At 40.0% G+C, this 17,420-nt stretch overlaps 1 protein-coding gene across 3 annotated transcripts in view; it reads right to left on the minus strand.

Annotated features, from left to right (window-relative positions):
- Positions 1–6,249: 6,249 nt before the first annotated feature.
- The window catches only part of LOC122902844 (WT1 associated protein), a 28,889-nt gene continuing 17,718 nt past the window's right edge, over positions 6,250–17,420 (minus strand). For 2 of the 3 annotated variants that reach the window (XM_044242888.1, XM_044242879.1), the window contains exons 6-8: positions 14,101–14,279; positions 8,949–9,103; positions 6,250–7,512 (exon numbers count right to left, since the gene is read on the minus strand). In XM_044242888.1, coding sequence (XP_044098823.1) covers positions 6,929–7,512; positions 8,949–9,103; positions 14,101–14,279 — 918 coding nt within the window. In that variant the 3' untranslated portion in view covers positions 6,250–6,928. Of the gene's footprint in view, positions 7,513–8,948; positions 9,104–13,050; positions 13,883–14,100; positions 14,280–17,420 lie in introns of those variants that run through there. The other variant, XM_044242897.1, reaches the window with a different exon arrangement.

Consider the following 17,420-nt stretch of genomic DNA (forward strand, 5'->3'; position numbering starts at 1 on the left):
AGGTACAAACAAGTCAGCTGTAAGAGAATGGGAGCAGGGGACGACAGCTGGACGACGGACTGACTGTGCCGGAACAACTCCTCAATCCTGCATTTATTAGATACAAGATAACAACGGAGAAGAAAAGGTTACACATTAGCCTTATGTCTAGTAGGTAAACAAGGAGGAATGTGAGTCATACATAGGTCACAAGTTTTAGAGGTAAACAAAGTAAACAAGAAGAGCAGGGCATGTCTGGTCCAGCGGCACGGTTGGCAGTTGTGCCAAATGCACTTCAAGGGATAACTGTAACAGGAGGCTCTCTCCGACAATGTGGGGGAGACAACGAAAAAGGGAAGCGGCTGGTGTTCCACCCTGAGCGGGCAGGCATTCCCAGCTGCTCGGCTTCCAAGACGTGGATCATCCCCTCCACTAGAGGCCTGCTGCTAGTACATGTTTTTCTCAAGGTCATCTTTAAGCCTGCTTGTGTGACCAGTACAACTCCTCATTGGTTAAAGTTAGTTTAAGCCATGTATTATTCTGAAGGACGGTTACAAGCATGACCTTTGGCAAGGCCAACACACTGAGGACAGCAGAACAGAGATGGAGAGAGTACAGCCTTTGAGGGCATCTCTGAGGTCAACCCTACATTCAATATCTGAATTCAACCTCTGATTTTCCAACTATGTGAGACACATATTCCTCCTTGTTTAAGCCGGCTTGAATTCGCCAAACTAACACATGCCCCTGAGAACATCCGGATTTATCCACATGGAATTCCTGGGAGGAAGGTAAGATTTCTGGATATGGGAGGAAGGAAAGGGGTTTCTAGGCAGGCAGTGCAACCTGCTGAGAACACCAGGACAAGAGAAATTTGTCACAAGGTTGTGTGAGGGAAGCTTCTGCCAAGCCTCCTCCTGAAGAGCTTGCACGCAGACTGAAAACTCCTTAGGCCCTAGGAATCGACATTAAGACTTTGCAGAGGTATGCAGATGGGCCAGATGAACCGGAGAAGACAGCTAGAGCGTTGGCCCCACAGTAGGAATAGCTTGGTTAACTGTGTCTTCTTTGGAAAAGATCCTTGGTCTGGAAGAGTGATTACCAGCAGTCCTCCCTAAGAATTCAGCAGCAAATCTAAGATCCTTCTGTCTGAACTGTGTTCCCTGTTCTGAAACATACGAGTTCAAGGAATGTGCGGAACTTGTGCCTTGGCTTCATGCTCTGTTCTACTCCGGTGTCCCCTTACATCTGAGGCTACTCAGTCTCCTCTGTGGGCTTACTTTGACTGCCCCTTAATATTCTCCCCGAGGTTGTTACTTCGCACCAGCACTCTGGGTAATACCCGTCACTCCCATGGCTTCAGTTACCCCTATATGCTGACCACCCTGAAATCTCTCTCATCTCGTTGTTTCCTGAGCAGATGCCCTCTCCATGAAAATCTCCCACAAGCACATCAAGTTTAACACATCTAAACCAAAGTCATTATATATCCACCTCTTCTAGCCTTTGTTTCATCTCTGTTCAAAATCTCTGGTTAACTTATCTTCTGTCAGCCAACCTACTGGGTAGCAAGCACTCCTCCACTAAGGCATCACTTCTTCCAGGAAGCCTTCCTACCTCCTGCATTTGGTGCCCATTGGCATTATCTACCTAACTTGTCTTCTTACCAGATATTAAAATTCGTAGTTTCATCCTGTCGCCTGTAGTAGACTACATAAGCTTTGCAAGATCATCTTGTTACACTGTGTTATGCATAGCCCCTAAAACATTGCAGGAATTAAGTATGAATGAATATAATGTATTCTCTATGCCCAGTGCCTAACACAAATGAATATGAATTTATTCTTCTGGATGCAAGGAATGTATTCAACTGTTTCCTACCTAGAGACTCGATCAGGACCCAAGTTAAGAGCAAAACTGAAAGGATACTTGCTTGCTTCTGTTGAGGGGCTATACAGCCCCTGTGGCAGGGGTTCCTCATTATAGTAGCTCATCAGGCTCTATTCGGAGCTCTGTATGGGCCAGAAAGGAACAAAGAACAACAAATAGGCAAAGTAAAGTATAATTTTGAAAATGGCATCAGATCTACAGTCATATGCTACCTAGGCTGGTGGAGTGGGTGGGCAGCCACCATCATCTCCAAGTGCAAGTGAGGGGCCACGGCTACAGCAGGGCTACTGAGCCAGTTTGTCCTGAAGGGGCCTTGCAACCATTCTGGGTTAAGTTTCACAAATAGGGTTGCAGGAGTACTGGCCAGATTTAAGCCAGGAGGTAAATTCCCGCAACCTCCCATGTAGCAAACTCCCCGGTTAGTCTGGAGAGAGCAGGGACTCAGCACTGTGGACTGGCCACAGCTGGTTGGCGGTGCACTCCTGACTGTAGTGGGAGCTCCATTCTTTCCTGGCACATGTCCCCGATGGTGCCTCCAGATCAAAGTAACATCACCCAGGTTGTAAGAAGTATTCATTATAACCACGGGGATAGACGAACTCCAAAGAGAGAGTCAACAAAGGAGGGGGCAATGGTCTAGAGGACAAACTGCTAATGAAAAATACGAAATATCTGAGAGAACTGTGAGAAAGAAGGGCTTTGCCTTATGTTTGATGCAACTGATGCAACTCATTTGATGCAACTAAGCCCTCTAGCTTCTGAGAAGTGTCCCAGAAGCTAGAGGGCTCAGTTGCATCAAATATAGCTGAGAGGCCAAGAAAACAAACATCTAGAGAGCCCTCTGTACCAAGCATGGTTACATTTGTTCTCGTTACAACCTTCCTGGCAGCAGCATCCACTGAACCTCATGTGAAGAGATGGCAACTGGTACACGACCCTCCCGTCATGCCAGACCCTCATGAAATGTTCTCATCCCTCTGGTCCACAAACTGGTGCATCCTTCAAAAGTCAATCCACTTCTAAGACTATTCTTAACTAAAGCCTCTTACTTTAGCCAGCGTCTTCAACTATATATTCAAATTTTTTATAATTTGCATTTTCCCCCATTGCCGCATTGCTGGTTCATTTGGCTGTTTCCAGCTCCTACGTATTTGGCACAGCAACCATTCAGACTGCTGGCGAGATGTCACGCTCAGCTCCAGCATTTCTTCCTCCTACTCCAGCGGATGCGACAGGAGGACACAGCACCAAGCCTGGGCTCTTCGAATCACATACGCTTCTGCTGCCAGCTCTGAGGGGGGTATTGTCCAGGAAGCTTTGACGACAGCACCTAAGGGGCCGACCCAACACTTACCATCCGTTGGGGGATCACTTAACCTTTTGGAACCCATTTCGTTTTCTGTAAAACACCCAAGTGCCTCATATCAAGGGGGTGATACTGAAATTGCGTATGTGTCAGTTTCTGGCATTTTAAGTATTCAATAGAAATCAAAATGTTAAGGGTTTTTTTTGTTGCTGTTATTATTGTTGTTTTTTTACTATCTTCATAGTACAAATATCCCTGGAATGATGCTAAAGTAGAGACATTGAAACTATCTTACTAACTTTTTGGGTTTTATCCAAGTCGACTGCCCTTAAAATTAACCTTCTTTGGCAGTACACTCAAGCTTTTGCCAAATGGTGGGGTTCTCAGTTCCAGGAGTGATCTCAAGAATGCCTCAGCCCTCCCACTCGCCCCACTTTAAAGAGAAGTAATACACTTTTAACAGCTTTTCACTATTACATCCAAGACATCACAATCCATTTAAAGTAAGCTACTATCTTTTCTATCCAAAAATACAAATTTATATTTGAAGTAGTTTGATCAAGGGAGATGGCCTGTCATCAGGACTGGAACTTTGAGATAATAGTAATGGCTAATATCTACTGAACAGTCACTCCGTGCTTGGCACTGTTATAAGCATTTTACATGTATTAACTCACTTAATGCAATTTACAGGAAAAAACTGAGCCACAGACGGAGAAAGGAGTTTCCACAAGCCATAAAGCAGGTTAAGTGGTAAAACCAGGATTCAAATCCATTAGTTCCAGAGGCCACTCTCTCATCCTGGATTATGACTTACCACCTCTCTTATCGTAGTCATACTAGCAAAAAAAGTATCCAATTCCAAAAATGAAGAATACTCTGCACAATCCAAAGTTCTCTGCCCAAGTTACTTATCGACTAACACAGATACAACAGAAACTTGAAAACTGGTAATGACATACAACAGGTCTACATTAAATTTAGTCATAAAACTTCTATCGCTTGTTGAAAATTTCCTATTGTACACCAAAGATTACAGAACATCAAAGGAAAGAAATTCCATTTTTGTTTAAACTGGTCAAGTTAAAAAAGGACATACATGAGAAAAACCAAAGTCAAAAGTACTTCATAAATCAAGGGAATATTTAGCATTTTAATATACACCAAATTGTTAAAATTATCCTAAATAAATGTATTTAAAATTGTGTAGGATCTATTTACTTGATACTACAGCAGAGGCTAACCAAGAGTCGGGGAGTACAGTATCTTAAACACATCAATGAAGACAAGATGTATCTGTATGCCAGTTAAACAAGCAAAAACACAGGAGGGTGCCTGGGTAACTCAGTCGTTAAGTATCTACCTTCAGTTCAGGTCATGTTCCCAGGGTCCCGGGATGGAGCTCCGCATTGGGCTCCCTGCTTGGTGGGAACCTTGTTGTCCCTCTCCTACTCCCCCTGCTTGTGTTCCATCTCTCGGTCTGTCAAATAAATAAATAAAATCTTTGGTTAATATAGAGGACTTGGGCGCCTGGGTGGCTCAGTGGGTTGGGCCTCTGCCTTCGGCTCAGGTCATGATCTCAGGGTCCTGGCATCAAGGCCCGAGTTAGGCTCTCTGCTCAGTGAGGGGCCTGCCCCCCCCACCCCTGCCTGCCTCTGCCTACTTGTGAACTCTCTGTCAAATAAATAAAAAATTGTTAAAAAAAAAAATAAAAAAGCTATTTTCAAATAAACTGTACCTCAGTTTCAAGTGTCGTAATTCCACTTCTGAGGTGCCTTATGTTACAATACCTAAAACAAGAAAGTATTTTGCTTTCAGCAGAAATCACATTTCATCTCAACCACATATATGAAGAGCTATAGATTCTAAAGCCATTCCATACCAGAGACTTTGTTTAAAATCAGACAATGGGGCACCTGGTTGGGTCAGTCCTTAAGCGTCTTCCTTTGGCTCAGGTCATGATTCCAGGAGTCCTGGGACTGAGCCCCACATCAGGATCCCTGCTCAGCAGGAAGCCTGCTTCTCCCTCTCCCACTCCCCCTGCTTGTGTTCCCTCTCTCGCTGTCTTGCTCTGTCAAATAAAAAAAATCTTAAAAAAAAATAAAATCAGACAATGAAGCAACCTTGAGTCACAATCATTTTCTCCTTCATTTTAACACCCCACAGCCTTACCACGTAGTATCAGCAGACATGTTAGTATAATAGCAGTGGCCAATGTTTTGTGGGTTTTTTTTGAAGATTTACTCTAGAGGAAGAGCAAGCAAACAAGCAAGTAGCAGGGAGAGGGGCAGAAGAGACAAATTCCAAGCAGACTCTGCAGTGATCGCAGAGCCCGATATGGCACTTGATCTAATGACCCCAAGATCATGACCTAAATGTGGCATTTTAAAATGAACATCACTGGGGCCCCTGGGTGGCTCAGGCGATTGAGCATCTGCCTTCGGCTCCAATCATGATCTCAGGTCCTAGGATGAAGCACTGTCGGGCTCTCTGCCCAGTACGGAGCCTACTTCTCCTCCTCCCTCTGCCTGATGCTCCCCCTGAGTGTGCTCTGTCAAATAAAGGAAATCTTAAAAAAAAAAAAAAATCATTGACTACACAGATACCCTAGTTACCTGAAATCATTTCGCAAAAATAAAATCTACTTTTCAACTAAAAACTAATACATAACTATTCTTCTTTATACTTTTCTTTATATTTAAAATATTTGAGTATTTTATAATTATTTTTACAAGTCAGAGAAGACATTTATAGTCCTAAACTTCATGTTCATTTTAAAAAAACAAAGCATACTTGTTTTTAAAAGATTTTATTTTTTTAAGTAATTACTATACCCAATGTGGGGCTGTAACACACAACCCTGTAATTGAGAGTTGTACCCTCCACTGAGCCAGCCACACTCCATAAGGCATACCTTCTTTAAAAATTAAGTGCACAATCAAAACTGATACGTGAACCTAAGCTTCACCATTGTGGTATGTTGAAGGATGAGTAGAAACTCTGCAGTTCAATGAAGAGAAGTGACAACTGCTAAACCGATACATACAAGCAAATAAAAAAACTAATGCAAGTGGTTACAATAAAAATCTTTATTTAGGTTTGGTCAGTACAGATAAGATATACTGGAGTCACAGAGCAATATGCATTAACAGGATACAACAGTTCATAAAAACTGAGTAACTATGCACACAAATTTCTTAAACATTCAGTCACCTAAAGAGAAAATGCACAGATGTATGGTGGAAAAACTGTATCTAACACTGAAACTACTATAGGACTCCATCAGCAAGTCCAACTTTTAGTGATAAAACTACTGTACTGGGCAAACTTGGCAGTCATAACCCCACATCTACTACTCTAACAAGTCTGGATGGTGCAGAAGTAGAAGAACAGCGTGAGTAAGAACGCCCTTACACAGCACAGGCTCTAGGAGAGACACAGATTCATACAGACATCATTGTGTTATACTTTAAGGAAAGATTTCCATTTACAACTTCACATTAACTCATATAAAAATAACTTGACCCTACACAAAATGTCCTTTTAGCAACATTCAAGGTAATTAACTGTTACAATTTCCAAAGTGGCAGAGGTATTGAAGCAAAGAAGGGGAGGGGAAAAAAAAGGGGGGCGGGGGGAGAAAACCACACCCACAAAAAAAGGCAAATTGTGACAAAAAGTATGCGTTAATTTTCTGGACAGCATCCTCTCCCAAATTAAATGACACTGTATAAAAATTTGCTGGAAAAAATATTACAAAACTGAACCCTGTACATTTACACTTGAGTCCAAGCCATTCTGAACGTGGCGGGAACCCGCAGTTCGGTTACCTTTCCCACTCACTGTTTTCTCCTCTTGAGGGTCATGATTGGAGTCTGTGTCATTTGAGTGGTGTGTGAGAGAGTTTTCACTGCCCGTGGGAGAGTCTACACTTTCATACCCCGCACTGAGTTGATTTACGTAACTACTACCTCCTCTGCCAGTTCTCTCCTCTGAGCTGTTGGAGGCCTTATTACCATTCCCTGGAGAAGAAGGAAAGTCATCTTCGGCTGTGTCCCCCTCCCTGTGAAATCCAGACCCAGACGTCCTCTGCCGGGAGGAACTGCCATTACTTGGTCCGTTGGCCAGTCGACTGCAGTCTTTACCTGTGGCCTCTGCCTGTCCTACAGGCTCGGAAGATGTAGTCCTGCTGGTACCTGGGGCTGGAGCTTGAGACTGCTGCTGTTGGTACTGAGCCAACTGTTGGCGAGTCTCTTTCAGTTGTTGCTGAAGAACTAGAATTGTGCTCTGCATACCCTCTACTTCTTCGTCAAGTTGAATGATGAAGTCATTCAGTTCTGTGCAAAGGAGAGTCAAACCTACTTTAATATCTCTTAAACATATTGTACTTTTTAAAGATTCATATTTTAAAATATTAGTGTCTGTCACAAAGCCAGATAGTCAATAAATGTTTAAGTGAATGAATGCAATTCTGAAAAGCACAAAACATTATTAAATTTTTTTGGCCTGGAATTTAAAAAATAGTCATTGAAGAATGACTGATTTTTTTGGGGGGGAAGGGGAGACATGCTTCAAATATCTTAAAAGAAACCAAGTTAAAACTGAGTAAAACCATCTAGCCAGGCACAACTGATTATAGCCCCCCAAATCCACTCAACATGTTTACCTCTGGGCCCACATGCTGGTCCCCTTCCTCCTTACCCCCCCCAGCCAGTGTTTGTCTCAGCTCCACAGCAGGTCTAGCCTAGAGAGCAGTGGGTCCTCTAATCTAACACTCAAAAGAGGCCTATGCTATAATGAAAACGAAAATCACTCTTGAAAATTGATAAAAAAGACATGTCCATTAAGTCCTTAAAAAAACACTTGACAGAGGGTAAAGTCCTTCGCTACTATACAAAATCTCCTAGTCACTATGTTAACAAATACTAAGAGCTAATATCACTTTGAAAAGGTACTTTAAAAGGTATTATATTGATTACTGATCTTTGCAATTGTCAAATATATTCATTTCCATTTATTTTGAAAATTTATTTGACAGAGAGCGAGCAGAAGCAGCAGGATCAAGAGAAAAAAGTCGGCTCATCAATGAGCAGGGAGCCCAATATGGGGCTTAATCCCAGGATCCTGGGATCATGACCTAAGCCAAAGGCAGATGCTTAACTGACTGAGCCACCCAGGCACCCCTTTACTTTCAATTTAATTTCCAGAGTTCGGATATTTTAGTTACTATTCATCTTCCTCAAAAAGAAGAGAAACAGAAGGGATGCAGCTATACTTGCCCCCCCAAAAAAGATGGGGAGGGCAAAAGGGACTGACAGTTCAGTTCAGTTTACCTTTAGCAAATTTAAACATTACATCCTATTTACTAAACAGGACCGTAACAGGTACAATTAATTCTGTATTTTTAGACCACTGCATAGCCTAATAAAGATTTACACTTAGAAACTGGTTAAATGAAGATAATCCCCTTTTAAATATTGAATATAAATTTGTATATGTAATACCTTAGTAATAAACAGTCTGTCTTTCACCAAATTCCAATCACCCCAAAACCAAAAACTTACAAAATCTGTACAATAAACAAGAGTGTGCGTGGGAGAAAACCACTAAAATTAAATGGCTTTGCTGACTCAACTAGAAATGTTTCATTTGTAATTTTTCAGACCCACTGGCACAGATTAGTACATACAGAACCTCATCTGTAATAGTCATGCCTGGCAAGTTTTTTTAAAGCCAGTGCAAAGTTAACCAAACTTTCCAAAAATCCCCTTACCATCCTGACTGCTTTTAAGCTCCTCACTATATTTCTTCTGTAAAGCCAACTCTGCTTCAAGTTGTGCAATACGTCCCTGGGACAGCTGCCTTCCAAGCTCTTGATTCTCCTGGATAAGCATTCGACACTTCGCCATTAACTTTTTGCCTGTTTGGCTGCAAAGGAAAGAGCCAACCATCACAAAATGAAGACAAGTGTCTACAACCTTGTTTGCTTACAATTATCACAGCAATAGATGTAACACGTACAGAATGTAACTGTCACAGTAGATGCCTCCCTATAATTACCATCTTCTTTTCTGGAACACGTCCATCTTCTGCATTTCAGTATTTTGCCAATACAGCAGCAAAAATAAACCCTAAACAAAAAGTACCCAAATGGCCACACCTTCTACTACACTAATAATGGATTCTGAGATCTAGTTTCATCCCAAATTATCATCTGAAATGGAAACAAGCTAATTAACTAATGCAAACCTCAGATAAACCAATATTAATAAAACACTAAAGTACTTAACTTCATAGAACAGAAAAGTTCTTGAAAAGGTAAAAGCAGTAACGCAGAAAATATTTACTGTTGCTAAAGTAGCATTTGATGAGGGGGACTCTTCACAGGCAGTTGTCATAAGAATGTTTATTGCAGTAAGTGAGGCATATTCAATAATTGTTTATATTTAGAGACTTTTAATAGATTTGTAAAGAAATCTCTACACCCAACATGGGGCTTGAACTCATGACCCGGAGGTCAAGACTCACATGCTCTTACTGAGCCAGCCAGACACCCTTAAAGAAACTTTTTAAAAAGAGTCTTAAGAATATTTCCATCCACTAATCCCTCATTTTTTATATACTTTTGAGCTGTCTTAAACTGTAACACGAGTTTTTAAAAATTTAATATTGATATGTGGTTAAGATTTTATTCATGTTATAAAGGACTATCTTTAGAACAGAAAAATAAGACTAGGGTTATTTGTCACAAATAATGCAAATATGTTAAGTATCTGCCAAACTAGGAGCACTAATTTCCACAAATTAGTTACCAATTATTAGTGCAACCTTTTACAGAACCTACACATACACAGCAATGCAAAAATGCAATCAAAAGCCTTGATAACAGTCCTTAATGAAGCTTGGGTCTTTTCTTTAGCCTTAACAAGAGAAATGATAACTTTTAAAGGGATCTGATTACATAATTGTGATCTGACCTGATACTTGAGTAGGGACACCCTGATACTTTAAAAAAAAAAAAAAAAAAATTTTTTTTTTTAAAGTAGGCTCTACACCCAGCGTGGTGCTTGAATGCACGACCCTGAGATCAAGAGTCACATGCTCCGTCGGGGACAGTCTGATATTCTCGTGATGGCATGAAGTTCGGAAAGACCTACCCTAACTGGTTAAAAAAAATTTTTGTTGACACTTTGTTCTTTCCTTCACTTACTAGGGCTTTCACTTGATGATGTTATTACTTCAGATGCAAGGCCTTCAAAATTAAAATGAGAGCGTTTTGTAACTAATTCTCATTCTTTCACTTAGTGTTATAAAATAGTACATATTTTTAAACCCATAGTAACCCACAGTACATATTCTACCTTGATGTAATTCAAGCAGAAGTTTGTAATTTAAATTTATTTGTTGTACAGTAAAACCTGGTTACTGCTGCTCAAAGCAGCCTCAGGTGAAAGCACTTGCTAAGGGTTTGATTCTCTATATGGCAACTTTATTTGCGGGTGTTCTTGTTCATTGCAACTGTAGCTCCAGACACCTGCCCTCCCCACCATTTCCCGTTAGCATCCTCTCACTTTGGCCTCAATGAACACGAGTTCAGAAATCCCACGAGGAGCTAGAGATAGGTACCACTGCCAGGCAGTGGCACTCCCACCTTACTGTCCGTGATCCCATATTTTGTTTCCTTACAAAATCTATTTAGCATTAGTGTTTTCCAACTAACCTGAAAATCCTTCTATATGAATTTAACAGAGATTAGAAAAAATACTATAAAACCAATACATTAATTGGTGATCTGGCTTAATCTCATATAAAGTATGTCATAAACTGAATGCAGAATGTTTCATTCCTAGTTAAACCTTTTCACAAATGCCTGTTCTAAGACAATCCTATCACTTCTAAAATTAGTGATTATTCAAACAAGTCTTAAGAAAACTGTTCTTTACACAATTTGTTATTTTACCATGTCATGTAGTAAGATTTATGTTGTGTTCATCACATCCCCCAAAATGAGAAGAGTTCAATTACAAGTAACTGTCTTTGGAATTAATTTTAATTACAACCCTCCCAACCCATTCCTAAAATCAAATAATTCCAAAGAAAATATGAAAGGAAACACTTTGAGAGAAAGATTTATAAAAAAGAACAGACGCTATACATTGCTTTCCGATCACAAGGAAGGGGGCTAGGATATCTGAGAGGTATACACAGAATTACCTAAATGATTATAATGCAAAACAGAACTGTCAAAACAACTTAAATAGATCGCTCTTAAATACTCTTAAACTATATGCACTGTTACATGTATGGAATATCTTAACTAAAGCAGAGAAGAGAACTCAATCTTTCTCTTTCAAAATTAAAACAGAATAGTAAAGTGTGTGGGGAGGGCCCACAACCCACTCTTTTTCAATTGTTCCAAACACAGTACTGATTGAGCACTATTCTGTTTCAAGTTAACGATGTATTTATCATACCGTTTATAGCCTATTCTTTACAGAACAAAAATCCATTTACAGGTGATTAAAATATATTGTGATTTATTAATACAAAGAAAATATTATATAACCATTAAAAATGAAGTAATCTAAATGTACTTAAAAAAACTGTGCAAGGGATAAAATGTATGGTGGTGATGGGGGGTGGAGGACGCCAAACTTCAATCATCTATGTTACGTATGTTCACATTTAAAATCAATATATATAAAATGACTGTATATGCATAGAAATTATCTTGATGATACCCAAGAAATTTAACAGTGGTTACTGCTCTTAGAGAACAGACTGGGGAAGGAAAGGTCACATCCAGGAGTGACTCTCACTTTTTGTCTCCATCTTCCTTCATGCTGTTCCAATTTTATACATGACCATGTATAATCTTATTAAAAAACATTTTAACAGTAAGAAGAGGAAAACCCACAGACCTCACAGTGACTCTTACCTACGTGGCAAAGAAAGATGCTGGCTAACAAATCTGAGTACATGTTAATAATACATTTTATGAATTATTTCTTGACCTGCTAAAAATACGTAGGCCATTTCTACTATAATCTTAAATGGCATAAAATATAAACAAATGCCTTAATGTGGCAATATAAGCTAATTTTAAACAGATTTGGTTACTTACCCTCCAACCCCACAAATAGTGAGAATTTGAGAAGCGGATTTTCTTGCTGTAAAGTCACACAAACCACTTCTTCAACCCACCCTCTGCCCCACAATCAGTTCCCTAGAGCACAAACATACAAGATACTTACAATTGATTTGAATGGTTAAGAGAGAACTTAAGTCACCCTTGTTAAAACTGCACTTAAACGTTGGGACAATCTGGAACATATATCTTCCACACATCTTAGACTCCATTATCACCAAGTGAAAATTCGCACTGGTGACTTATAGAATGATCTGGCGAAAAAAATTCACCTCCAGGATTGGATGGAAGCATGAAGAAAATAATGCCTCATTTATCTAAATGATTAAATGAATTTGCTATAAATGATCACTATACCTTTTTTTCAAATCACAAAATATCTCACTTAGCCCAGCCCACAGTTCCAGTGCATGAGTTCCCCCAATCTTCTGGCAGGCACCCTGTGAAGCTGTCCCACATTAATTTCTACTGCAATATCCTGGGACAAGGTGTCAAAAAGTTAAGAAGTGTCTGTCAAGTCTCCTTGTCTTTTACGATACCAGCTGGAAAAACGTAGGTCTTTAAAAATGAGACACGGAGCCTTTTCCTTCACTTTGATGAGCACAGCAACAATTTTTCCCAAAATCAGTCTGCTCTGCACAGCCCCCCAAAATTAAAACGTTAAAAGTACAACAAAATCATCATAGTATTCCTTGAACTTAAAAAAAAAAAAAAAAAAAAAACCAACTATTTCAAGGCACATTTAATTTAATATCAAGAGTGTAATACAAAAGCCCCAAATACAATGAAGGAAACACATTCCCCCATTAATACCAACGACAATGCTCTTTCAACATGTGCCTGTTGAATGGAATGGGGATTTAATTTCACTACTGAAAAAAAATAATGCAGTGAGTCTCTTCACAGCCAATATCCTTATACAATCTAGTAGTGAAATGAATGTTTATAATGCTTCAAACAGTTTCAACCTGCAGTTTGATACCACACCTTTTTGTTTGTACAGTCCTCAGTAAGATGATCTACAGCAATAGCAACCATTCAAAGAACAAACCATTGATTAAAAACCACATTGATTTAAGGCTCAATCAAGTAATATAGAGCCCCAAACTAAATGGTTAAATATATGAACTACTTGTATTGAAATCTATTATTTGATTCTCTCATGACTATTAAATTGGTTCTTAGCAAATAAACTCTTTAAAGGCAAAATTCACCTCATTTGAGTTTTGACCCAGAAGTTCAACAACAATCACGAAGTCCACAGTCTTATTGGCAAAACTGATATACAGTGTCTCTAAGTCACTATGCTCAAGGTTAAGAGCGATGCATATTCCATTTTTACATTTTACTGGAATTTTACATGTTCAATTCATGATTTTAAATCTCTAGGTTTTCATTCCTCCAAACTGTCTGAAGACACAGTGTGCCACAGACTTAAGACTTCTGTTTCTCTCTCTATTTTCTTCAAACAGAAACATTTCTCAAGTGTCTACATGTTCTAGAAGGGGAATTTTTCGGAGGTGGCCACTTCTTCGGAATAGTCCGACGCCATCAGGCCTCTGAAGCAAGGGGAGGGGGAAGAGAAAAAAGCTGAAACACAAGGTTCATCTGGTAAGTTTTACATTAACCATTACAAGCTGGATAGTATAAGAATGTGGCTTTTTTGGCTCAAAAAGTCTGAGTCTTGGTGTGGAAACGAGTACTTGGCTGTCCCACCACAGCTTTCTCGTAGTGGGACTGTCAGGGAAGTCTTGACTGGGGAGTATGATTTGTTTACCTATCAGGCGTAAACTTCCAGGCACTCAGTTCATTTTGGGCTTGTTCCAGTTTGTCTTTAGTCTGTTCCAGTTCACCTTTCATTTTTAGGAAAAACAAGTTGATCGCTGGGTCTACCATTGTTGATCTCAGTTGGGCAACGCTAGGCTGCTGGACTTGCTTGAGGTACTGGATTTGAGTCTGTACAAAGCAAAAAAACACAATTACTACCAAATCAAAGAAAAATATATACATAGGAAGGTGGGATAAAATCCCTTTCGTTCACAGAATTTACCAACTTGTTAAGTCCTTCCCTCTTTGAGCTTAACATCCGCTAGGAAAAGTACGAATTACAAACAACTATTTAAGGTTATCCATGTAGGAATCAAGGCTATGACTGCATTTCCATATATGGAAACTTTAAAGAGTCTACATCCCACTTTGCAACCTAAAGGATACCCCCTCCCCAAAATTCACTGTTATATTTACTAAAAATGTTGATACCCACTAGAAAAAAGTCACACATATAAAATATTATACAGGGATAATATATTATACAGGGAGGGGCGCCTGGGTGGAGCAGTCGATTAAGCATCTAACTCTTAGTTTCAGCTTAGGGTTGTGATCTCAGGGTGATGAGGTCAAGCCCCACTGAAGTTTCTCTCTCCCCCGTCCTCTGCTCTGCCCTACTGTGCACTCGCACTCTCTCAAAGTCAGTCTTAAAGACAGAAAAAAATACAGTGGTTTACTCTTTCCAGTTCGTATCTATGGCAATTATTCTATGTATAAGTCTTCTAAAAATACACCTAGTTGTATCACATTGTACTTAAAATACATATCTGTATTTCCAAATTTAAAAATACATAATGCTTATATTTATGTAAGTTGGCATTACAGCATTATAAACAGCACTGTTAAGTCAAAATAAAAGTATGTATTCAATTTTTCCTTCTGAGTGGAGCTGAATCACAGAATGGTATAGGTGGAAGGTGCCTGATCAAGTCCAAACTGCTTATTTTTGAAATTACATAAGCTAACTGTCCAAGGATACAGTTAATTCAGTGCCAGAACTTAGACTAGAAAAACAGTTCTCAAGTCTCCTGACTCCCAACCTAGGGCTTTTTCCACCACACCAGAACCCCACTACTTACATATGAAACCTCCAATTTCCACTTCAGTTGTATTACTTACTAGCACACTAAAAACACATTTCTAAAATATGAAATACAGTTTATTAGCATTAAATGCATCACTTTCTTCACACCCAGAGTAGATGTGGTTCAACATCCTGCTACACACTAAGGCTTAAATAAGATTAAAGTTAATTTATAAACTGCTAATTTCTACCATAAATTTAGTAAAAAATACAAATATCTGGATTGGGCATATATTTACTATTTCACTGAACAAACAGAAGTAATTTTTATTTAGCTTAATAAGATTTTCGTAAGTAACTCATCTTAAAAAAGCACAACTGTTTATTCAATGTAAGACCAGCTTCTAAGATAACTGAATAGGGACAAAGCATGTCATGGAGTTATATACACCACGGGCTGGGATCCCTAAAGAAAACACGACTCTGCAACACTGACATAGTTAGTATTTAGGCTTACAAAGTGAACTGCCCTCATCTGCACCTTTAATCTTGGCCTTTCCTTGTGTTTTTGCTCCTGCTGCCCTTTCTGCAAAACCTTACTCTGTAACTGAAAATGAGTTGTTCAGCTTTTCTGTGCAGGGAAGAGCTGTAAAAAATGTGACTAGAAATGCTTAGGTTCTAGTTCAAATAGCCTTAAAAAACTGGGATGAGAAGACAAAGGGTGATAGAGCATCACCAAAGGCTCTGATCAGGCACGATATGATCAAACTGCCAGAGTATATATAAAATAGCTGGAGAATCACAGGAGTGTATCAACAGCATACACTGTCTAGGTAAGTGTTAAGAAGTCTAAGAACTATGTGTTGTTTGAAAGGAGCACCCCTCTTGACAAGGATCCAATAGGCCCTCAGTCTTGACATAAGGGTACCACGTAGTATCTAACCATCATTAAAAAAAAAAAGTATATGAACTAGGAGAGCAAGAGTAGGACTCAAGAAGAAAGAATTCAAGAGACACTGGTGCTATGAGATGTAACTGTTGGCACAATCCACTCATACTCTATCAGCAGTAAGCCCTTTGAAGCTAAGAGCATCCTTTACGTGTGACAAGCACCTAGCAGAATGCCATGCAAACAGACACCTAAAACTGGGTAGAATCTAGGATCCTTAGTAACAGAAAAAGAAAAGAATTAAAGAAATGTGAAACTCTATAGAGACATAGTGCCCACTCCATTAGATATGAAAATCTAAGAGGGAAAAAAAATTTTTTTTGAAGGGATAGAATGGGTGTTACAAATAAAGAAAACTATATTCAAACTACTGGGCAAGACTTCCTGGAACTGTATGTCCAGATTAAAAAAATAACCAAAGGCTGGGATGGTCAAGAGTCGAAACTGCAGAAAGTAAAGGTATGTGATTACTGAGAAAAGTAATTTTTTAAAAAAAGATTTTATTTATTTATTTGACAGACAGAGATCACAAGTAGGCAGAGAGGCAGGCAGAAAGAGAGAGGGGGAAGCAGGCTCCCTGCTGAGCAGAGAGCCCGATGTGGGGCTCGATCCCAGGACCCTGGGATCATGACCCGAGCCGAAGGCAGAGGCTTAACTCTCTGAGCCACCCAGGCGCCCCTGAGAGAAGTAATTTTAAGAAATAAAAGGAATGCGGGCACCTGGGTAGCTTAGTGGGTTAGGCCTCTGCCTTCGGCTCAGATCATGATCTCAGAGTGCTGGGATCGAGCCCCACATCGGGCTCTCTGCTCAGCAGGGAGCCTGCTTCCCCCTCTCTCTTTCTGCCTGCCTCTCTGCCTACTTTGTGATCTCTGTCAAATAAATAAAATCTTTTTTTTTTTTAAACGATTTTATTTATTTGTCAGAGAGAGAGCGAGCACAGGCAGACAGAATGGCAGACAGAATGGCAGGCAGAGGCAGAGGGAGAAGCAGACTCCCTGCCAAGCAAGGAGCCCGATGTGGGACTCGATCCCAGGACGCTGGGATCATGACCTGAGCCGAAGGCAGCTGCTTAACTAACTGAGCCACCCAGGCATCCCAAATAAATAAAATCTTAAAAAAATAAAAAATAGGGACGCCTGGGTGGCTCAGTTGGTTAAGCAGCTGCCTTCGGCTCAGGTCATGATCCCAGCGTCCTGGGATCGAGTCCCACATCGGGCTCCTTGCTCTACAGGAAGCCTGCTTCTCCCTCTGCCTCTGCCTGCCACTCTGTCTGCCTGTGCTTGCTCTCCCTCTCTCT

Source organism: Neovison vison, chromosome 1 (assembly GCF_020171115.1).
Source record: "Neovison vison isolate M4711 chromosome 1, ASM_NN_V1, whole genome shotgun sequence".
In the NCBI taxonomy this organism is placed as follows: domain Eukaryota; kingdom Metazoa; phylum Chordata; class Mammalia; order Carnivora; family Mustelidae; genus Neogale; species Neogale vison.